This window comes from Marmota flaviventris, chromosome 1 (genome assembly GCF_047511675.1).
Source record: "Marmota flaviventris isolate mMarFla1 chromosome 1, mMarFla1.hap1, whole genome shotgun sequence".
Taxonomy (NCBI): domain Eukaryota; kingdom Metazoa; phylum Chordata; class Mammalia; order Rodentia; family Sciuridae; genus Marmota; species Marmota flaviventris.
In genome coordinates this window covers 191,198,893-191,224,394 of record NC_092498.1, presented here as the reverse complement: position 1 = coordinate 191,224,394, position 25,502 = coordinate 191,198,893, and the positions used below count along the sequence as shown (strand labels likewise).

Below are 25,502 nucleotides of genomic sequence, written 5' to 3'. Positions count from 1 at the left end.
TGTCCTGAGAGGCAAATTCATATTTAAGTCTTCCTAACACAATAATTTCCAGAAATTCTTTACTTTTAAAATGAGTCTCTACATTAAAATAGAGATGACATCCAAACTTTGGAGAAAAGTAGTACAAAAAAGAATATAATGGAAGGGAGGGAGGGCAAGAAGAAGGAAGGAAGAGCAGTTCTAATTTATATCACTTAATGTAATTTATAGCACTTAATGTAATTAGGGAAGAAAGTATAATAAAATGCAGAAGGGAAAAGTGGTAATGCCAAAAATTGTACAGACAGAATAGACCAAAATACAATTTTTAGGCAGTATGGCAGGTGCTAGTGAAATGCAGACAGGTCTAATCCTAAGTGGAAATACCAGTACTCTGAGAAGATGAGGTAGGCAAAAAAGCAAAAAGGAATCCCAAGGAAAGGGCACAAAAAGTAACATGAAAATGGTGTCAACAGAGCCAACAAACCAACCAACCAAAGTTCAACCTAGAAATTGAGAGTAGAAAAGATAGGCTTATCCTAGCAAATTGGAGGTAGAGAAGAAAACTGCTATCAGGGAAAGTTGCAAGCGTCCATTTTTTCCTTTATATTTGTGTATCAGTTATTGCCTCTCAGCTCTTGATTGCATTCTGTCAAGATAAAGAATGAGATTCCCTTAAGTAAATACTCCTTTAAGGTGACTATGATGTTAAACTTTCTCAGCAGAGTGTTAAAGAAACACTGTATGTACGAGAAGGGGTACTCCTATCACTTCAGATGCATGCTAGGGGTTGGCAGTGTAGGTATGAACTCATCTAATGGAGCTGATGCCAGCATCAACTCAGAACAGTCTTTCTGTGACTGGGCAACCATGATCTGGTGATTCTTTCTATAGCATTCACGACCTGATGATAACCAGAGCTCCCATGCATATTCCAATTCCCCATTCCTTACCTGCCTGACTTAGAGGGTTGTCTATTGCCTGTTCAATAGCTCCACATTAGTTCCAGCCTGTCCAAACCACTGAACTATTCTGCTATTAATGGGCGGAACCATACCCTGTCCAAAGGGTTATTTATACCTTTCATGTTTGTCCTTCCTTGGGTACTTCCCCTCAGCCAGAGGTTACCATAGTTTCTCTGTCTTACTCTTTATCAGTTATACTTTTTTATATATAAATTTCCCTTTTAAAAAACCATACTGTGCCTGTTTCTCTCTCCTGACTGGATTTAGGTTACTATAATTTATCACAAGAAAATCAAGATGTATTTTACAACCACTAAAAAGTTCCTATTCCTGAATTTGCTCAGTCTCTCTAAAGCCAATTGGACTCAGGGAGAATGAGGAAAGTAAATCAAACACATTCTTCAGGACTCACTAATATATACATACACACACACACCAAAAAAAAAAAAAAAAACTTTGGTAGATTATGTTGGACAAATAAATTATTAAGTCCTGCTCCAACTGTGGAGATAATACATGAAGGTGAGCTCCTCATTCAAAGGCACCATAGAGACTATGCAGTGAATAAGGGCACATAGTGGTCCTTACAGTTTCTGAATGTAAAAGGCATGAAAGCAGTTCTGGCTGGAACTACAAAATCTACGAAAAGCTTTATTGAGACAGTGATATTTGTAAGCAATGAGGCAGGAAAGATGAAAGAATTCAAATTACCCACAGTGGATCCAGTAGCGGGTACAGAAACGGAAGAAGTAGGGTGTGGAGTAAGTAGAAAAGTAATTGGTATACCATATTTCAGAAAGCATATGTTTTGGAATTGATGAAAGACAGTATACACCAAATGCTAACAGAGGTGGGTAGCATAAACTAAGTTCTATAAAAACAGGAATGAGAGTAACAAAATCTACCTGAGCAAATAGTCAAGATTTCAAAGAGGCAAGTCCCGAAGGAATATACATGGGGAGACAGGAATAACAAAAGAGGAAATAGCCCCAAATGTGAAAGCAGATCAGCAAAACTATTCAAAAGGAACTGGAAAGACTTTAGGGTATAGATTTTGAATCTAGTTACTTAGTCTTTCTGAACCCCTATGGCTTAACCAGTAAAGTATCTTTTTATAAAATTGTCTTTCTCTCTTTTTTTTTTTTTTTTCTGGTAGTGCTGGGGATTAGAACCCAGAGTCTGGTGCATATAAGGCAAGCACTCTACCAACTGAGCTATATCTCTAGCCATCTTTATAAAATTTTGAGAATAAAAACCAAAAACCATCAAAAGCATAAATGCCCTGTGTACAGCACTCAAAAGACATTCCAAACATTAGAACTTATCCTCATCATTTTGGAAGAAATATTGAACAAAATGATGAGAAATCAGAATTGAGTAACAGTGAAAGAAAAAAAAAGAGAGAAGAAAAAAAAAGGATGTTACAAGTAGATTGAGAAGTTAATTGGTTTCTGCCAGTATCTTCCTAAATCAATGAATAAGTTTATTATCTGAGTTCTCAGCTATTAAATGTAATTTATTAAATTAATAAAGAAAATCTTTTCTTCTAAAGCTAGTGAAAAAGGAGACTTTATCAAAGAAAAATTGACATAAGAGACATTTGTAGTTATGCGGATGGAGATTCCCCACTGAAGGAAGAATGGGAGAGAGGAGAGAACAATCATTTCAGGTACTTGAAATCAAACAAATGTGAGAAATAGAGAACTGTGATCTTTTCACCTGAGCCTGCTCCAAAAGCATGCCTGGTAAAAATGGTAGTTTAATTAGATTGAGATTGCAGAAAAAAATAAAATGCTTTCTTGTCCAGGGAGGAAGACTTGATGCAGTATTGGGGGAGGTAAAAATGAAAAAACAGGATCAAATGGGGGGAAATCTGAAACTTAGCTTGTCTAAAGTTGTGAGAATAGTTAAGAACAGACTAGTCAGAAATCAATAAAACGATCCTGAAAATGAGAAAGCCAAATAAAAACAAAAACAAAACCCTGAGCTAAGCTTTCTACCTATCTTCGCTGACCAAGAAGCTACACATAAAGGGAAAACTTGAGAAAAGAAGCTAAAAGTAAAAGCCAAGGAAGGATTGAGAATTGGCTGGGACTTTGAACCATTTTTTTTTTCCCCAAATATTTACTTTTTAGTTGTAGTTGAACACAATATCTTATTTTTATGTGGTGCTGAGGATCGAACCCAGGGCCTCGCAGGTGACAGGTGAGTGCTCTACCACTAAGCCACAATCCCAGCCCCTGAACTGTGTTTTATCACCCCATAATCTGACTAATCAACACAGAGTAGAAGCCTTATAAACCCAAATGTCTAAACACAAAACCTGCCCAAATTTTTGTCTGACATGCAATCTCTGATCATGGGGTGATCTTTAGAAAGCCAAGTTAAAATTCAAAAATAAGAAATAAAAATAACTGAGCAAACAAATCAATAAAACATGACTGGGAGAGAGATTCTGCAGTTGGAGTCCAGGTAAATTACTAAAACAAACCAACATGTCTCAGAAAAATGAAAAGAATTCAGAGTTACTACATACCTAAAATGTCCAGCTTCAAAAAAAAAATTACAAGACATGCAAAGAAATAGGAAAATATGATGCATATATCAAGGGGTGAAAGTAAGGGAGGTGGGAAGGACAAAAAAAAAAAAAAAAAAAAAAAACCCTCAGTGGATTTAGAGGACAAAAACTTCAATAAGCTATTATAAATATTTTAAAAGAACTAAAGGAGACCATATTCAGAAAATTAAGGAAAATATCTATTATGGTAGGGAATTTTGATGATGAAATTAAAATATATAAATCCTTATATGTGAGAAATAAGAACCAACTAGAAATTTTAGAGTTGAAAATTACAATGAAGAAATTAAAAATTCCTTAACTAGGCTTAATAGCAATTTTGAGATAGCAGAACAATCAGTAAAAATGAAAACTAGTCAATAGAAACAAGAGGTGATAAAGAGACAGAAGAAAATAATTTTAAAGAAACAATTATAACTTTCCTATTTTATAGTAAACACTAAACTACAGATCCATGAAATCTAACAAACGAACAAGTACAATAAACACATGAGAAAACACATCTAGACACACTGTAATTGAAGTGCTGACAGGTAAGGAGAAAAATCTTAAAAGGAGAAAAAAATGCATGGGGAAGTAACAACATGATTATTAGCTGAATTCGTATCAGAAAAAAAAAAAAAAGATGATAGAGGCAGAATGACACACTCAGAATGTCAAAAGAAAAAAAAAGTATCAACCCTAAATATATTCCTATAAAACTATCCTTCAAAATGGAAGGCAGGCAAGAATTCTGGGAAAATGGTAGAATAAGAAATTCCAGAAATCTTCTCCCTACTTAGATAACCAATTGCACTGGCAGAATCTATTTCAGAACTTTGGAGTTGATAGAGGGAGTATACCTTCTAGGCAGGGAAGACTTGAACAGTAAATAAAGGTTAACTTTGGCCGCTCTCGGTTCTTAGCAGAGTAGCAGCTACCACCTATTCCTGAAGCAGCCTGAAGTTTGCAGAATTCAAAAACAATCCTGTTTTCTGAACACTGGGGATCACTTAGTTTCGGCTTCAAATCATGGAGGTGCAGACAAAGAGGCATACCAGCCAATGTTGTATCTTTTCCCACTGTTGCAAATCTCCCCAGGGCTAAGGTGACTTCCAGGGAATTTAAGTGGCTGGTACTTTTTTCTCCTTCATTTTCTATTTTGTTCCATTTTTGGAAGTCTGACATTGAAGATTATAACATTCAAAGCAGCCAAATATACATTAGAAATTGAAAAGTTATTATGCATGCCCAGAGGAATGTCTGGACGTCAGAAATGGTTAATGAGTACATGAAAAGAGGTGCTCAACATCATTGTGGAAATAAAACCAAAGTTAAAAGTGTTGACAAGGATGCAGAGAAATTGAAACCCTTGCATACTTTTTGGTGGGAATGTAAAATGGTATAGCTATTGTGGAAAACAGTATGGCGTTTCTCAATAATTTTAAAACAATTAACATATAATCCAACAATTCCATGTCAAGGTATACACTCAAAAGAACTGAAAGCATGGTCTCAAAGAGATATTTGTAAACCCATGGTCAATGCAGCTAAAACATGGAAGCAATCCAAGTATCCATCTACAAGTGAATCAGCATTAAAGATGTGGTATATACGAATAATGGAATATTATCACAACTTTAGAAAAGAAATTCTGACATGTTACAATATGGAAGAACCTTGAAGACATTATACTAAGGGAAATAAGCCAGCTAAATAAGACAAAATATTGTATAATTCCACTTCAGGAAGTACTTAGAATAGCCAAAGTCAGAGAGGCAGAAAGTAGAATGGTGATTGCTGGGAGCTGGCAGTGGGAGGGAATAATTGTTAAATGGCTACAGAGTTTCAGTTTTTCAAGATAAAGAGTATTCTGTAGATAGATGATTGTGATCAGTGCCCAATATGAATGTACATACTGCCACTAAAATGTATACTTAAAAACAGTCAAAACAAAAAATTTGTGTCTCACAATAGTTTTTAAAAAGTGAAAAAAATGAAGACAAAATTGACAGATTCTATTATTAGCAGATTTGTCCTGCAAGAAATACAAAGGGAAGTCCTTTAGGCTGATACTAAAGTAAACCCAGACCAGACCCAAAAGAAAAAAATGAGGGCAATGGAAATGGTAAACATGAAGAACAGGTAAGACTCTACATTTTTTCTCTTCTTAATTTACTGGTAAAAATTATATAAATATTTTATTATAATCTGTACTGTTAGAGAAATAGCATTCATATAATACCACAGAAGAAGGAAAAAATAAAGTTGTGTTATAGCAGAGCTGCTATTATTTTATCACAATTATGTTTGTATTAATCTGAAGCAGACTGTTCTCAGTTCTCTACATCAACCAGTATAAATAACAAAGCTTAAAAAAGAGTAATTAAAATGACAGTTAAAAATACATTTTAACACAAAAGAAAACCATAAATGGCTCATGCAAAGCAAATCATTTAACAAAAACTACATTAAATGTGAATGAACTAAAACATGCTCCGATCAAAAGGCAGTGATGGTCTAGATGAATTTTAAAAAAGCATGATCTAACTATACATAGTCTACGAAACCTTTAAATTCAGAGACACAAATAGTTTGAATTTAAAGAATGAGATGAGAGAAGCTGTGAAATAAATCAGAGTAGCAAGTTGGTAGCAGTCAAACCAGGTTTAAGACAAGGAATACTTCTAGAGACAAAACTATTTCACTGTAAGAAAGGATTCATTACAATAGATGGGTCAATATACCAGGAAAATGTAAAAATTTCAAGTGTATAAGGACCTAATATAGATACTTAAATTCATAAAACAGAAACAAAAACTGACAATATTTTTGTGGTTGAATATTTCAATAACTACCTCTCAGCAGGTTGACAGAACTTTAAAAAAGATTTCATGCTAATCGAGGGTTCAGCAATTTTCTTGAACACACAAAGCAGTAAACATATAAGTTTAGGGGCCATATCTCTGACAACTCAAATCTGTCACTGCAATAGGAAAAAAAGCATAAACAATGTATAATGTGATGACCAGGGCTATGTTCCAGTAAGACTTTTATTTATAAAAGTGGGTGGCCTGCCTGTATTTGCCATAATTTGCTAAACCATAAGACAAGCCTCAATATATTTAAAAGGATTGGAAAATATGTTCTTTAACAATAGAAATAGAAATCAACAAGAAAAAAATATTCTGGGAACTCTCCAAATATTTGGAAATTAACATACTTCTGAAGAACACATAAGTCAAAGGAAGAAAATAAATTTGAAATATCTTGAATTATGTGACAATGAAAACACAACATATAAGATACAGAGGACAGCTGTTGAGAGCCACAGCCGAAGGGGCCCCAGCAAACTTCCAGCTGCCGGCTGATGATTGGCTCACAGCGGCCCCAGCAACATCTAGCTGATTGGCTCCTCTGCGGTGATGCTCATTGGGCTGTTTCCCTGCCCTTTCAGACCACGGAGCTGCTCATTGGGGGACTTTTTTGGCTCTGCCCACGTGACCCAGCCAATCGGCCTCAAGAGCAAGAGGATTGTGGGAGGTGGAGAGAAGCTTGTGTGGGAGAGAGAGGCTTGTGGAAAGCCGGTGGTGGCAGTTGGGCTCTGAGGGTTTTTCCTGAGGAGCTGTGTGGTTTGGCGTGTGTGGTTCTAAAAATAAAGTTAGTTTCTTTTGACAAGTGGCTCCTGATTGTGCCCAGCCAGACTGCGGCATTCATTAGCCCAATGTCTCCCTCTACGGCATCGTGGGCAAATACCTGGTATTCTACTCCTTTGATACCTAGTTTTGTTAAACCCTCCTCCAATGGGGCAATTCCTTTTAAAATGTCCTATTTGTTCACAATTGTAGCATGTTCTTGGCCTGGCATCTAAAGCCTATTTTACTGCAGCTGCCACAATTTGCCCTTGTTCATTAATGTCTCTGGCATCTAAAGCCTGTTTTACTGCACCTGCCACGACTTGCTCTTGTTCATTAATGTCTCTACATAATTTAATATATGTGTTTAAATCTTCATGTTTCCATGGTCTAATGATATCTCTGCACCAACGATTCGCTTGCTCATAAGCCAGGTGTTTTAGTAATGGCATTGCTTGTTCTGTATTCCCAAAAACTCTGGTAGCTGTTTGAATAAGCCTATCTACAAATTCAGCATAAGGTTCATTAGCTCCTTGTATTACCTTAGATAATTGACCTTGTAAACCTCCATGTCCTTATAAAGTCTTCCATGCCTTAATTGCATCTACAGCAATTTGTGCATATACACCAGGATCATATGCAATTTGTTGCTGCTGATCCTCATAAGGTCCCTTTCCTAACAACATATCTAGATTTCTCTGAGGATAACCAGCTGCTGCATTTCGCCTAGCCGTCTCCTTGCAAAATTCCTCATTGGCAACCTTCCATAACAGGTATTGTCCTCCATTTAGCACAGCTTTACACATATTAGCCCAATCTGCTGGCGTCATGTTCAAGTTGTTAATGGATTCGACCATGCTTACAGTGAAGGGTGCTTGAGGACCATAGGTTGTTACAGCCTCAGGATACCTAGTAAGAATAGTGTTAGGAGAATAAGATAAATGTATCCATAATAATGGACCTTCTTGCCAAAATACTCCTGTAGGAATATTTTTTGTTAGTAGTACAATAAATAATAAAGGCAAACTTATATCAATTCTATCCAAATGCGTATTTTCCATATATGTTTCAATGATTTTTAATGCCTTTCTTGCTTCAGGCGTTAACATTCGGGGTGAATTTGGATCTCATGGACCTTTTAGGATATCAAATAAAGGTCCCAACTCTCCTGTTGGTATACCTAAATAAGGCCTTATCCAATTTATGTCTCCTAATAACTTTTGAAAGTCATTAAGTGATTTGAGTTGATCTACTCGTATTTGAATTTTTGGTGGACGGACCATGGTTGAGGATAATAGAACTCCTAAATAATTAATTGGAAAATTTAATTGTACTTTATCTATTGCTATCTCTAGATTATAATTTTTAAATAAGTTTGTAAGTGTGGCAAAACATTCTAGCAATGTGTTTTTATCTTTGTGTGCTAATAATACATCATCCATATAGTGAAATATGTGTAGTTCAGGATTTTGATTTCTAAGTGGCTGGATTACTTTGTTAACATAAATTTGACACATAGTTGGGCTGTTAGCCATCCCTTGAGGGAGTACTTTCCATTCATATCTCTGATCAGGACCTTCATGATTCAGTGCAGGGATAGTAAATGCAAAACGTGGACTATCCTCAAGATGAATTGGAATTGAAAAAAAACAATCTTTAATATCTATAACTAAAACATACCAGGTTTTTGCAAAGCAGACAACTGAGGAATCCCTGATTGAGCAGGTCCCATAATAACCATCTCATTATTAATGGCTCTTAAATCTTGCAATAATCTCCATTTACCAGATTTCTTTTTGATGACAAAAATGGGAGTATTATGGGGAGATACAGAAGGTTGTATATGTCCTTCTGCTAATTGTTGTTTGACCAGGTCATGGGCTGCTTGTATCTTTTCTTTAGTCAGGGGCCACTGAGGAACCCATACTGGTCTTTCTGATTTCCAAGTAATTTTTATTGTCTCAGTGGCCCTTTCTGAAAATCCAACCCATGTCTGTCTGTTCCTTGATCTATTTGTATTGGTGCTGCTATACCTTGTTCTTGTTTTTCTAATCTTTTTCCTTTCCTTTCCTAAAACCTTGTCTAGTCATAATAGTGGGTGCATTTTGGTTGATGTTATTTGTTAATGTCAAACCTAATTGATCTAGAACATCTAGAACATCTCGTCCCCATAAATTTATGGGAAGATGATCCAATACATATGGCTGTATAGTTCCTTCACATCCTTCAGGATCCTTCCAATCTAATACCATTGCACTTCTATGGGGATTAGTTGCCACTCCTAGGCCTCGAAGCGTTTGAGTGGCTTGTTGTAATGGCCATTCTTGACGAGAGATGATGCTAAGGTCTGCACCTGTATCCAGTAGCCCATTAAATTCATGTCCTTGAATATTTAGTTTTAGCATGGGGCGAGAATCTAAATTTAAAGAAAGCATAGCCCAATCTACACCTGTGGAGCCTAATCCCTTGGAACCTCTTTCTACAGTACGACTGGAAAATTTATCATGTAGGCTGGGTATTATTAGTAACTGTGCTATTCTATCTCCTGGTGAAATTACTGATATACCCTTTGGAGAACTGGCTATAATTTTTATTTCACCTTCATAATCAGGATCAATTACCCCAGGACTTATCATAAGTCCTTTTAGAGTAGAAGAGCTGCGTCTCAATAATAAGCCTACTGTTCCTTTGGGAAGAGGTCCTTTCACCCCTGTGGGAATGATTTGAACTCCCATCTCTGGAGTTAGTACTGCTCTGGCGGAGGCGCAGATGTCCAACCCTGCGCTCCCTCTGGTTTGTCTGATGAGGGATCTGATGGACAATGTGTCCTGGGCACTACCCTGATGGGGTTGCTGGGTTCCTCCAGTGCTCCGTATATTTGTGGTTTTGGGCCCCGGAGCATTGGGCCCCCCTGTCCATTTTTTGGCAATGGAGCCCAATGCCTTTCTCCACGATGTCGTGGATAAACACCTGGTCCTTGTTCGTTTTTTGATAATGGAGTACCCTCTATGGTGGTTTGAGAATGGTGGTTTGTTTAAAGATTCTGTATTTAATTTATTTTCTGATAGTCAGTATGTAGTTAATGCTATAGTATCTCTTGAAGATGCTGGTAGGATTTCCCCTTCTTCTACTGTTTTCTCTTTGCTTTCCACTATACAAAGTCTAATCTGGGACAGAAAAGATCCATTCTTTATAGGACATATCAGGGCACATACAGGATTGCCTGGAGCCCTTAGTTTGGGCAATGATTTAGCAGATAAAACTACACATGACATACATATTTTCTCTACACTAGAAGAAGCTATAAATTTTCATAAAAAGTTCCATGTCAATGCTAATACTTTACAAAAGCGTTTTAAAATAACTAAGGAACAAGCTAGACAAATAATAAAACAATGTCAAAATTGTGTGACCTTTTTACCACAAGTTAATCTTGGAGTCAATCCTAGAGGATTGATACCTAACCATATTTGGCAGATGGACGTCACACACTTGCCAGAATTTGGAAAATTAAAATATTTGCATGTTACAGTTGATACTTCTTCTGGATTTTTGATGGGCTCCCTTCATGCCGGAGAAAAAACTAAAGATGTTATAGCTCATTGCTTACAAAATTTTGCCACTGTGGGTGTTCCAAAACAGTTAAAAACAGATAATGCCCCTGGTTATACTTCTACCTCTTTTAAACAATTTTGCTCAACATTTGGCATTACTCATATAACAGGAATCCCATACAATCCACAGGGACAAGGCATAGTTGAAAGAGCTCATCAAACTATTAAAATGTACTTATTAAAGCAAAAAGAAGGAATTGGGAAGGGGTATATATTCCCCAAAGATAAACTTAAAATAACCCTTTTTACTCTAAACTTTTTAAATTTGGATTCATCAGGACTTAGTGCTGCGGAAAGGCATATGTGTCCAAAAAATGTACATAAGCCCAAGGTACTTTGGAAGGATATTCTAACAGGACAATGGAAAGGTCCTGACCCAGTAATTGTCTGGAGTCGAGGGTCTGTTTATGTGTTTCCACAGGGAGAACAGCAGCCGATTTGGATTCCAGAGAGATTAACCAAGGTCCTGACCCAGTGATTGTCTGGAGTCGGGGGTCTGTTTATGTGTTTCCACAGGGAGAACAGCAGCCGATTTGGATTCCAGAAAGATTAACTAAAGCGATTTCTACAGACCAAAAAGAAGATGATTTGGCTCAAATCCATAACAACTGATATCCAAAACTCCAGTTTGGCTATTCTTACATCTGCAACAGAACCAAGATGCTTTTTTCAATATCTATTTTATTATTGCCCTTTGCCATATCATGAAGTTCTATTTTGTTTTTTGAGCTCATACAGACCTAGCTTAATGTTTTGCTGATCAGTTCTATTTTTTGACTATAGAGTTTTTAAACATTGCAATGGAGATTTCACCTGTAAAAAGTTATAAGGCCTTTACTATAATGTTATGTGTTGTATGTATTATATTATGTGTGCACACTTGTGTTTTGTGTTATATGTTTGAATGTATGTATGTCCATATATCATATATGATGAGCGCTCATGATAAAATGGATCCAAATATTTTTTTCACGTGATTTATATGGTTTAATTTAAATTGGATAAACAACTGTTGAGGATTGTTTTAATATGTAAACAAAAAAGAAGGTTAACAGATCTGTTTGTTTACTTTCACCTTTCCTTTTCATTATATTTAATAATTCTCTTAAAGATAATGTAAATTGTTAAGAAAATTGTTTTCTTTTAGTGCCTTCTGTAATGTTACATAATTTTTTCTTTAGCCATTATTGCCAGAATTCCTATCTTCATCCCAGTGCCGGTGAAGACAATGTAAATTGTTAAGAAAATTGTTTTCTTTTAGTGCCTTCTGTAATGTTACATAATTTTTTCTTTAGCCATTATTGCCAGAATTCCTATCTTCATCCCAGTGCTGGTGAAGTCAAAGATAAAACCAATCTACAGCTTCTACAATAGCCATCACTGAACTGCTTGCAGAACTTGCCTGGACACATTGTGAGCTCACCTGTATGCATTGTGAACTATCTGTTGGTGCAGCGACTTGTGGTAGTGTTGGGGTATTTTTGCTGATGATGTCATTGGTGGAACAATTTTTCCAAAAGGAGCCGTCAATTGGCTTGGTGTATCTTCCTCCCTTCTGCTTGTCATGATCGTCCAGCTAAAATTTGGGGGCCAACAGAGGTGAGGCAAAGAACCTCACCCCCCGCTGGTACAAAGACCTCTCCACAGGTGTGGCTGTATACTGGACCAGTAGTCAGTGACGGGTAAGATCCAATTGCAATGGTACCAACCTAAGGACCATATGTACTATTGGACAACCTAAGGCAGGCACGGTCCCTAAGCCACATGCTTGTTGTTTAAACAGAGAGGGGGAGATGTTGAGAGCCACAGCCGAAGGGGCCCCAGCAAACTTCCAGCTGCCAGCAAACTTCCAGCTGCCGGCTGATGATTGGCTCACAGCGGCCCCAGCAACATCTAGCTGATTGGCTCCTCTGCGGTGATGCTCATTGGGCTGTTTCCCTGCCCTTTCAGACCACGGAGCTGCTCATTGGGGGACTTTTTTGGCTCCGCCCACGTGACCCAGCCAATCGGCCTCAAGAGCAGGAGGATTGTGGGAGGTGGAGAGAAGCTTGTGTGGGAGAGAGAGGCTTGTGGAAAGCCGGTGGTGGCAGTTGGGCTCTGAGGGTTTTTCCTGAGGAGCTGTGTGGTTTGGCATGTGTGGTTCTAAAAATAAAGTTAGTTTCTTTTGACAAGTGGCTCCTGATTGTGCCCAGCCAGACTGCGGCAGACAGCAAAAGCAGTAATTATAGTATATATATATTTTAATGGTTATATTAGGAAAATAGAAATAGATTTTAAAAAAACCAAACCAAATGAAAAGTAGAAGTAAATCATAAACACCAAGAAATCAATATAACAGAAAACAAAAATCAATGAAACCAAAAGTTACATGAAGCCAGCCAGACTAACCAAGGGAAGATAGAAATTACCAATACCAGAAAGAAAAGAGACATCAAAACAGACTGTGCAAAAATTAAAATAAGACTGTTATGAATAATTTCTGCCAATAAATTAGACCACTCAGATGAAACAAAAGCTTCAAAGCAGATACACATTGTCAAATTATTCATGAAGACAAAAATCAGACCAGAACTGTGTCATTTCAAAATAGAATTAGTAACTAAAGTCTTCATAAGTCCAATGGTGAATTCAATGTTAAAGAACAAATACCAATCCTATAAAAACTCAGAAAATAGGAGAAAACATTACCCTAACTTATTTTAGGAGTCTTTTATAATTCTAATACTAAAGCCAAAGACATTACAAGAAAAGAAAACTGCAGGCCAATATCCCTCATCAATATATAAGCATTACTTAACAAAATATAGGCAATATAAATCCAGATCATACATCTTGAATAAATGGAGTTTAGTTCAGAAGTACAAAACTGTTTTGACATCTGAAAATAATCAAGGCAGTGACTGCCTACTGGGGGTAAATTTTCAATCCTAGGGAACATCAGGCAACCTCTGGAGACATTCTGGCTGTTACAACTAGAGGAGAGGATGGGTGTGCAGCTGGCTGGTATTTATTGTATAGAGGCAATGCTCCTAAACATCCTACTTTTCCTAAATATCCTACTATACACAAGCATAAGAAATAATAAAATATTACCTGGCTCAAAATATTAATAATGTTGAGGCTGATAAACCATAAATTAATATAAAATAGGACAAAACTATGTGATCACCTCAAAAGACATTTGATAAAATCTAACACCCATTCATTATAAAAACTCTCAAACCTAAAATGAAGAACACTTTGTTAAGTTATGACAATGGACAGCTTTCAAAAACCCACAGCTATATAATATTTCATGATAAAAGCCTGAATGTTTTCTGCTTAAAATCAGAAGGAAAGAATATCCATTTTATTTCTAATCAACATGGTATTAAGAGGTCCTACTCAGTACAATTAGGCAAGGAAAAAAAAATTACTGTAAAGGTATGCATGTTGGAAAAGCAGCAATAAACTCCTCCCACCTTTCTGCAGATAACATGATCTTATTATGTATTAAAATCTAGAAGATAAAACAAATTTAACACCTAAGTTTATCAAAGTCACAGGATACATTATAAATACATAAAAATCTATAGTACATCCCAATTTTAAAATGTACTATCAAACTATAATAATTAAGACAGTGTACAATGAGGTTAAGTACATTCATCTAGATCAATAAAAGTCTAGATATAAATTCATAATTATGTTTTCCCTCTGAGATGGGGACAAAACAAGGTTGTCTTGTCTCATCACTTCCAATATAGTACTGAAGTCTTAGTAAATGCATTTAGATAAGAAAAGGAAATAAAAGGGATACAGACTGGAATCAAGTTGACACTTCTTCACAGATAATCCCAAAGAATCAAAAAACTATTGTTAACTACTAAGTGATTACACTTAGGATACAAGGTTAGTTCACAAACATCAATATACCAGCAATGAACAACCAGAATAGAAAATTAAAAACAAATACCATTTTGAGCACAGTACGTATAAGCACACATAAAAAATGAATACTTAGGAATGACTATCAGAATATATATAAAATATAAAGGAAACCAGCAAACTCTGATTAAAGAAATTAAAGATCTAAATAGATGGATAGTCCATGTTTATAATAGAAAGATTTAATATTGTAAAATATGTTTTGGTTAAAAATACAAATACCAAAAATTTAAAAGTTTACATGGAAAGGCAAAGGACCCAGAAAAGCCAACACAATATTGAATAACAAGAACATCACACCTCCCATGCACAAGGCCCTGCGTTTGATCCCTAGCACCACAAAAAAGAAAGAAAAAAAGAAACAATATCACAGTACTGATAATACTTGACTTTGTGACTTATAAAACTATAGTAATCAAAACAGCATTATATTGCAGGAAAAACAAACAGATCAATGGAACAGTATGTAGCCTAGAAATAGACCCACAAAAAAAAAAAAAAAAAATCAATCGGTCTTTAACCAAAACCAATGGCAATTCTATAAAGGATGATTTTTTTTTTTTTTAAATGGTGCTGAAATAACTGGACATCCATACATAAAAGTAATAAATATAGACACAGATTTTTACCTTTCACAAAACCCACCTCAAAATGGATTACATATATAAATATAATAAATTATATTATATATATAAATTATAAAATTTATAGAAAACAAAAAAATCTGGATAAACTTGGGCTTGGTGATGAGGTTTATTTTTCTCAAAATACATAACATTAAATGTACAACCTATAATTAAATTTTAAAGTTTGAGAAGAATTTAAATTGGAAAAAAGGGCAAAACTAGCTATAGCCTAGGTGTAGCATAAAAACTACATTCCACTGCCATTTACAAATAATTTGTCTTTTACGTAATGGACAAATCCAGAGGAAAATTTAAGTGAATCCAAATGATTGGCTTACACAGAACTTTTTTGAAAGCATTTTTTAATTGGGTTTAGGGTATTGTTGAGCAATAACTTGACATAATAATTATCACAAGTTCTGAGATCCTTTGGTTTCAGAACAAGTTAACATTTCTTAATTGCTTTAAAAGAAATAAATATTTAGGACATTTTAAAGATAAAATTAAATTATTTTACCTAGGCAATACTCAAACACCTAAGATCCACACCAAAAAAATGCCACATGCATATGACCATTAAATAACTTCTTAAATGGAGTAAACAGAGAACATTTTCATATCACAGAAAGTTCTAGTGGAAAGTATTGTTCTAGATCTATAAACACAGGCCATCTCGTGTTTTGGCTCACAATACTAAAGATCTGGTGAATTCTTCTTGTGCTTAGAACACATGAAGCTGCAACACAGAATGTTATTTTCACTCCAACAATGAGGAAAAAATCATGGCTAATGTACAAAATATGTAAGTTTCCTTAAACTTATAAAACTAAAGTAACAAGGCAAATAAATAAGCAAATGTTAGGATGTCCCAACTGTGGATTCAGATACAGGTGTTTCCATTCATAAGCTCCTTCCTGTGGAACCACAATGGGTTGTCATGAGAGATTTAGAGAAGGGTAGAAAACTCAAGTCCCCTTAGTGACACTATCAGTTACTGGGGAAATTAGAAAACATTTCAATTTAGGAACAGGGTTGTAATTCAGTGATAGAGCTTATACTCATATTTAGGACATATAATCCCCAACCCCTTTTCTATCCCTAAACCCCCGGAAAGAGATAGAAAAAAGATTGAAAAAGAAATACTAATGAAAAAGAAACTACAATGAAAACACTGCATAGCAAAATTTATAAAATTTCTACACAGAAACTTGTACACAAATATCTGCATTTGTCCAAAATGTGTTCATAAAAGTTCATAGAGCATTGTTTGTTATAGCCAATAGGAAAAAATAATCCGAATTTTTCTCAAATGAAAAATACACACATTGCAATAATTCACACAATGAAATATTGTAACCCATAAATAGAAATGAAGTATTGATGTATGATACAAAATAAATCAAACTTGAAAATCCCATTAGGTGAAAGAAGCCAGATATAAAATGCTACATATTATGATTCCATGTACATAGAATTCCAGGATAGGCAAATTCATACAGGCAAAACGTAGATTATTTGTTCTTAGTGGGTGAGGGGATGCAGCAATGAGAAGTGAACAATAGTAGACTGGTGCTCCTTTTGCTGTGATAAAAATGTTCTATAATATTGGTAACAGTGATGCAAATATATGCAAGGTAAATACACTAAAAGCCACTGAACTGTACGTTTAGTTTAAAGAGTAAACTTTATGATACACAAATTATTTTGCTATTTAAAAAACCTGTGAGGTACAGAGGGAAATTCACAGCTCTAGGTGTTATTAGAAGAGATCTCAGTTACTAATCTAATGAGCTAGAAAAATTAAAACAAAAACTAAAATAAATCAAATAAGAGCTAATAGAATAAAATATCCCATTCATGGATGGATTAGAATACCAACAAAACAATTCTCCCCAAACTGATCTACAGAATCAATGCCCTCCAAAATCATATCCCAGAAAGCTTTTATTAGAAGTTAATAATGTGATTCTAAAATTTACATGAAGCAATTAGGACCAAAAATCATTCTGAAAAAGAACAAAGTTGCATTATTTATGCAATCCAATTCCAGAAGCTTCTATAAACCAATCAATACAACATGGTATACTGTAGTAAGGATAGATACATACAGATCAACAGAACAGAAAAGTTTCTAAATAGATCCAGAGGTATAGCCAATTGATAGTCTCACGAAGCTATCAAGGTGGGTAATTCAGTGAAGAAAGGTTAGCATTTTTCATCACATGATGTTTTAGTGACCGGATTTCCAAATCCAATGAACCTCAAACTCTTAATCTACATATACAAGAAAATGATGTCAAATTCATTCCACTGTGTTTCCTATCCCTCCTCCCTTCCTTTCATTCCCCTTTCTCTAAGCTACTGAACTTCTATTCTCCCCTAACCCCTCTTATTGTGGATTAGCTTTCACATATCAGCAAAAATATTCAAACTATGGTTTTGGGGGATTGCCTTATTTCACTTAGCAGATAGTCTCCAAATCCATCCATTTACTGGCAAATATCATAAAGTCATTCTTTGTAATGGCTCTGTAATACTCCATTGTGTATATATACCACATTTTCTTTACCCATTTATCTGCTGAAGGGTACCTAGGTTGGTTCCATAGCTTAGCTATTGTGAATTGTGCTGCTATAAACAATGATGTGGTTGCATCACTATAGTATGATGATTTTAAGCCCTTTGGGTTTATATGCCAATGAGTGGGATAACTAGGTCAAATGATTCCATTCCAGGTTTTCCAAAGGAATCTCCCTACTGCTTTCCAGAGTGGTTGCACCAATTTGGAGTCCCAACAGCAATGTATGGGTGTAACTTTTCCCCCATCCTTATCAATGTTTATTGTGACTTGTATTCTTGATAACTGCCATTCTGACTGGAGTTATGTAATATAGGTGTAGTTTTAATTTGCATTTCTCTAATTGCTAGAGATGTTGAACATTTTTTCATATATTTTTAACCATTTGTATTTCTTCTTTTGAGAAGTGTCTGTTTTATTCCTTTCCTTTGCCCATTTACTGACTGGTTTTACTTGTTTTTTTAATTTTGAGTTCTTTGTTTATTCTGGGTATTAATGTACTATCTGAGGAGTAAGTGGCAAAGATTTTCTCCCATTCTGTTGGCTCTCTCTTCACACTCGATTGTTTTCTTTGCTGTGAAGCAGCTTTTTAGTTTGATGCCTTCCCATTTATTGATTTTTTAAATTTTTACTTCTTGCATTTTAGGAATCTTGTTAAGAAAGTCAGTTTTTGAGCCAATATGTTGAAGTGTTGGGCCTACCTTTTCTTCTAGTATGTGCAGGATTTTTGGTCTAATTTCTATGTCTTTGATCAACTTTTGAGTTTTGTGCAGAGTGAGAGATGGGAGTTAAGTTTCTTTCATGTTAAAGAGGGTATCTTTTCTCCAATGTGTGTTTTTTGATACCTTTGTCTAGTATGAGGTAACTGTATGTGGGTTTGCCTGTGTGTCTTCTACTTTATTCCATTGGTCTTCTTGCCTGTTTTGGTGTCAATAACATGCTGTTTTTGTTACTACAACTCTTGTAGTATAACTTAAGATATGGTATTGTGATGCCTCCTGCTTTGCATTTCTCGCTATAAAACTACTTTGGCTATTCTGGACTTTTTATTTTTCCAAATGAATTTCATGATTACTTTTTCTATTTCTATGAAGAACATAATTGGAATTTTGATAGGAATTGCATTAAATCTGTATAGCACTTTGGGTAGTATGGCCATTCTGACAATATTAATTCTACCTATCCAAGAACATGGGAGATCTTTTCATCTTCTAAAGTTCTTCCTCAATTTTTTTCTTTAGTGTTTTCTAGTTTCCCTTGTAGAGATCCTTCACCTCTTTTATTAGATTGATTCCCAGTCTATTGTGAATGGAATGGTTTTTCTAATTTCTCTTTTAACTGATTAGTCACTGGAGTACAGGAACACAGTTGATTTCTCAATGTTAATTTTGTATCTTGCTACTTTGCTGAATTCATTTATGAGTTCTAGAAATTTTCTGGTAGAGATTTTTGCATTTTCTAAGTATAGAATCATGTTATCAGCAAACAAGTTTGAGCTCTTCTTTTCTTATTCATATCCTTTCAATTTCTTTCTTTTACCTACTTGCTCTGGCTAGTTTCAAGAATATGTTTTTATTCCGAGGAAAAAGGTTTTATTTTGAGACAGGATATTACTAAGTTGCTCAGAGCCTTGTTAAATTGCTGAGGCTGGTTTTGGATTTATATCCTTCTACCTCAGTCACAGCTCAGTCACAGTGCTCAGCATATTATATGAATTTCATCTCAATTTTGAAAATTTTTAAAAATATGGAAAATAGTTTGACATAATTTTAATGGTTCAGACACATACATTAAAAGAAAATAAGCATACATGCCATTTTTGTATTTCTAAAGAGTATAACTTTTAAAAAAATGTGCCCAAATGTAAATGATAGTTACCTTGGGTTTTTTTTTTTTCTTTCTGTTGTTTAAAATTTTGCACAAACAGGACATTTTTTCCCCCTAATTCATTAGAGAATATATCAGCCTAGCTATCCAGACTTTCAAATTAAAATACTGTGTTTGCTTCAGATTATCTGTTTAAAAAAAAAAAAAGTTCTAACTACAATAAGTTGAAGCTCCTTTAATTCTGCTTTCTCGATCACCCAAGCAGATTCAGGAAAAAAACACTATAATTAAAGTAGGGTATATGAAGAACATATACCATATTTTGTACTTTCATTATAAACAGGTATAAACAAAGATAGGATAGTTTGTATTCTTTAAAATTTACATAAAAGATTTATCATGCCTATTCTACTGCAACTTACATCTTGATAATACCAGGTAGAAAATGTATTATTATTTTTGGTACCAGGGATTGAACTCAGGGACACTTGACCACTGAGCCACATCCCTAGCCCTATTTTGTAGTTTACTTACAGACATGGTGTCTCACTGACTTGCTGCTTAGTGCCTCGCAGTTGCTGAGGCTTGCTTTGAACTTGAGGTTCTCCTGACTCAGCTTCCCAAGACGCATGTGCCATCGCGTCCAGCTTATATGTATTATTTTTATAATTAAAAATTATGTTTATTAAATGGTATTAAACAGATTTCAAATTTAAAATTTTTTTCTCAGCTGCTCATAATAAATGAGAAGAGTTTTTAAAAACATTTTTTGATGAATACAGCAGCACTGGCAACATCCTACTGCTTGCTATTATATTTATCTCCAGGGGTGCTTTTCTTTTTTCTCTTTTAAAACATAAGATCAAGACACCGTCTCTATTAATCATACTACAACATTCTCTTCTGGAATTTCAGGCCAGAGCACAAATATCTACTAGCCAACTGATTTTAAGTAACATTAAATAATTTTTAAAGAGGGAATAAACAAAACATGCTGCCATCCCCTCATTTCGTTAAAACATCCTTAATTTAAAAAGTACTGATACACAAAGCTTTTGGGCAATGTCTATCACTGAAAAAGTAGAACGCATAAGTTAAAGCTAAAATAATACATAAATTCAAGCTCTGAGTTGAACACAATAAGAAGCAGCATCATATTATATGCAGAAAAAATTAACCAAATTTAAATAATTTGTCAATAGCAAAATAAACACTGCGAGTTTCTAAAACAGAATTTAAAAATTTCAAGCCAAACTATTTTCTTTCTTTTTTCTATTTCTGACCTCTCTCCCTCCAAACACACACAAACATCACATGTTGTTTTGTGATAGCCCCTGTTTTGGAGGTATGACTTATAAAGAAAGAATAACTGTTATTATCACCTCTAAATTAATATCAGGATTATTGTGAAATATTCAAAAATGTATATACACACACACACACACATTTATCTAATAATGTAGAAAAAATAGTGCCTGACATATTTTAAGTTGTTACCTATTATTAAATTTACTAAGAATAATAATAAAGATTTTGTATGGAACTACAAGTAGTAAAACACAAAAGTGTACAATCTCAGGCGTTTCAGCGGAAAGCTCATAGGCATTAATGGTAGCAAATCATTAAGTGTTACTTACCCATAAGTAGTATGTGAACTGAAGTGCAAAAATAGCAATGCCTTCATTATCAAAGGATCCAGCTACAGACCGAGATATGTAACCTGGTACAATAGCAATAAAACAAGCAGCTAAAAGTCCTGCTCCTTGGTTCCAAAGTTCTCTGGTAAGCAGGAAAGTAGATATAGATGTAAGGCCGCTAAAAGTTGGTGCAAGGAATACACATACATCTCTTATGTGAACTGTTATGTTCAATGTATTTAAAATCCAATGGATAAGGCCAGCTGTTATCATCAACCCTGGATAAACCTAGGAAGAAAAAAGAATGGAAAATGTAATTACATATAAAATGAGGTGTATAAAAATGTTAACATTCATTCTCTTCTTTATAATATTACAAATTGTTTACAGTAAATTTGAGAATAAGTGTCAAAAAAGATTGCCATTTTTACGTAGTACAAAATAAAATTTTTTCTGATTAGATAAAAAAGAATATGAAATAGGACTGGGGTTGTGGCTCAGCACAAGAGCGCTCACCTAGCATGTGCGAGGCCCAGGGTTCAATCCTCAGCACCACATATAAATAAATAAATAAATAAAATAAAGGTATTGTGTCAATTACAACTAAAAAAATATTTTTTTAAAAAAATATGAAACAATAATTAAAATTAAAATTTTTTAACAAAGCTAAACTACAGGTAAACTTTTTTTTAATGATTCCACTTATTCTTTCTCTCACTCCTAAAATAGTGTTTCAATTTAACCTATCCTAAAGATTGGGATTTTTAACACACTTCAATTTTGTTCATACTGTATGCATATAAGAAAAGGAGAAAAGGGAGACAAAACAAAGTTGTATGTAAAATATGTTTAGATATGTTTAGTTAGCATTTATAAATAACTCTGCCTTCCTTTTAAGCTCAAGATTTGGAAAGCAAACAATTCTAGCTAAGAAAAGAAGGACCAGTTGGTGAATTCAAAGATAACTTTATGAGATTTCTGAAAGGTTGAAGATTTTATGTCAAAGTATTTAGGAATGGAAGGGAAATAATATATAAGAAATGGCCAGTTAACAGTTAAAATCATGTTTATCCAAAAGAGAAACATTAAGAAGATTCAAACAATGGTAAATTTTATTTTTAGCTTTTCCTTGGTGATTAAAATGTGCATTTACATCTACATCCCTAGCTAACTCCCAAGACTCCTTTTTTTTCCATATCTAAAATTACAAAGATAAAATTATAAATTCCATATTTTGACTATACTATTTGAAATTGCAAATCCCCCTGCCCTATAGTCTTCAACTCACTCCCTTGCTTTTTCTCTGTAACACTTGTCATCATTTGACATACTATTTATCAACTATTAAGTGCCCACTCTCACAATAACATAAGTTCCAGAATGGCAAGAATTTTCCCCACAGTTGTAAGAATAATAACTGGGACAAAGTGGATCCTCAATACCTAACTAATGCATGGAAGAAGAAAGGGACTCAAGGAAGGAAGAAAAAATATAGTAATTTATCATCATTCTTACAAAACAGAAATTTTCTTTCATTTCACATTCAACACTAGGTCCCACTATATGATTTTGTCAGCAATCATGTAAGAAAATGGAAATGAATGTGAAAACACTTCTTAAGATAATTCAATATGTCCATATAATACGGCCAACTGAGCAACAGCTAACAGACTAAAATACATAAAAGTACTACATGGAAGGACCCAAAACAAAAAAAATAAAATCCCAGAAACAAACAAACAAAAAAAAGCCACATTCAATTAAAAAACAAGGCAATTTTCCAGAGATCAAAAATATAGATGAAATTCAAAGTAGGTACTAATGTTATGGTAGCCCATAAAAGGAAGGAAAAGAAGCGGTGGGGGGGACCAACAACCCAGACTTGATAGAGACCTCAGGAACTAGGGTCAGAGGGTTTTCACCCAACAGAAGGATCAGAAAGACCTTATTCTCAGCACAAAGTCAGGTCCTGTTCATGAAACTAAACTAGACAAATTCTACTCATCCAACAAGTGAAGCAGTAAGGAACTTTGCCTTTCTTCCACAGCTTTGAACAGAAACTAAGTCCTAAAGGAGAAATAAAAAACTCACTGAAACGTGTGAATGCAGGTTCCAAATTTATTATAACATTAGGTTTAAGAAATCTTAAGTTGAGAAATAACCTCTAAAAATGTTCTAAAACCAGTGATGAAACCCCTAATGATCTGAAGACAAAGATTATTACAGGGTTGGCCCTAAATCCCAGGACTCCTTAAGTACAAGTACAACAGGCCTCCAGTGAAGATGAATTCAAGATAAAAAGTTGTAAAATTGAAGGAAACAAATTATAGCCATCAATCAGGCCTGTAAGATTAGCACCATAAGAACTACAGGTAACAGACATTGACCATCACCACTACCATTTAATACCTCTCTAATTCACAATGGAGACTATCACAATTACTTTAGTGTGTCTTCATCTCTATTTACATCAGGATAAGATGCTCCAAATTAGAACACCTTACTATAATGGAAAACATGTTGTTTCTAAATAGAGAGGACATATGCAAAGTGTGAATATATCCTAGGCCACAAAACAATTTCTCAATTTAAAGGGTTCAAATTGTACACAATTTGTTGTATAACAGCAAAACATTTGAAATATAAAGAAAGATAACTGTGAAATCTTCTTATGTTTAGAAGTTAAATACAATTTGAAATAACCCATGAGTTAAAAAAAAAAATAACAATGATAATGAAAATACTAAACAACAAAACTTATGGAAGAACATGATACAGTATAGTAATTAGTGTGAAAGTATAGCTTTTCACACAAAGAAAATTTGAAAATTACTTAGCAGATCATCTCAAAAAACCAGGAAAAGAACATTAAAATAAACTTAAAGAAATGGAAGAAAAATTGAAGTTAACAGAAAATAAACATATAACAGATAATCAACAGTGCCAAAGTTTCTCTGGATTAAGAAGAAAACTTAATGAAACTGATAAACCTTTGGTGAAATTGATCAAGGGGAAGAAAAAAAAAATCAAACAAAGATTTCCTCAATAGCTGCTTTGTCTTTCACCTTCTCTTTAAAATTCTTATACTCAAAATTCTTAAATTATATTAACCAAGTTACTACGGAATAGAATAAAACAATCTAAACTTGAGATACAGAATAGAATAAAACAATCTGAACTTGAGATACACTGTGACAGTAGATCCCTATCCAGCCTCTACCATTTAGAAATAGTGGCCACTGTGAACTAACCCCAAAACAAAACAGGTTGGGAGAAAATTTATCAAGAAAAGAATCTATGAAAATACTGGGTAATTAGCCACAGAAAATGTTGTAAATTATACAAAGTTTTCAAGAAACTCTTTCCCTTTAGCAATTAACAATTTACATAAGTAACCATAAAATTTTACAATTAATAAAAACAACTACTAATATACTTACAGTACCACCTACTATTCTTCCTAGTGGATACCATGCTCTTTCATCAAACCAATTTAAAAATTCATAGAACCCATGAGATGCAAGATGATGTGTTGATCTATAGTTAAACCTGAGAGAAAAGAGAAAAACAATGTTATAAAACCAATTAACAGAAAAAAATAGCTCTTTATGTTAAATTTTGTGGCTATACATATATATTTTTATAGTATTTTTCTCCAACTCAAATAGATAAATTACCTAAAAAGTAAAGAAATACACTTATATCTCTAATATTACTAAAAGCACCCCCCACCGCCCCAAGAAACTATGCCTACAGAACTAGTAAGGCTCAAGTTAATATGTGGTCACTCCTTGACCTAGGACAGAGGGTTACAATTTGAGTGAAAAAAGTGGTAACTCAATAGAATTCATTATAGGAACAAGTCAGTCCACAACTCTCAAAAAATTAAAACTATAGACAAAAGATAGCATCAAAATAAAATAAACAGGGCTTAGAGAGCTGCCTAGCATGTATGAGGCACTGGGTTCAATTCTCAGCACCACATATAAATAAAATTAAATTAAAAACATAAAAATAAAAAAATATATTTAAAAAATGAAATAAGCAGCATATAACATAATTGCCAAATATCTTTGCCACTAAAAACTACAAAAAGAAAAACTATAATAGTACTAAACAAATAAGAATAAATAGCACTATAAAACATGAATACGTAT

General features: G+C 34.3%; 1 protein-coding gene across 1 annotated transcript in view; it reads right to left on the bottom strand.

The window, feature by feature from the left end:
* Positions 1 to 25,502, bottom strand: part of Stt3b (STT3 oligosaccharyltransferase complex catalytic subunit B) — a 97,653-nt gene that overhangs the window by 36,254 nt on the left and 35,897 nt on the right. The window contains exons 2-3 of the mRNA XM_027932179.3: positions 24,786 to 24,894; positions 21,346 to 21,633 (exon numbers count right to left, since the gene is read on the bottom strand). Coding sequence (XP_027787980.1) covers positions 21,346 to 21,633; positions 24,786 to 24,894 — 397 coding nt within the window. The remainder of the gene's footprint in view (positions 1 to 21,345; positions 21,634 to 24,785; positions 24,895 to 25,502) is intronic.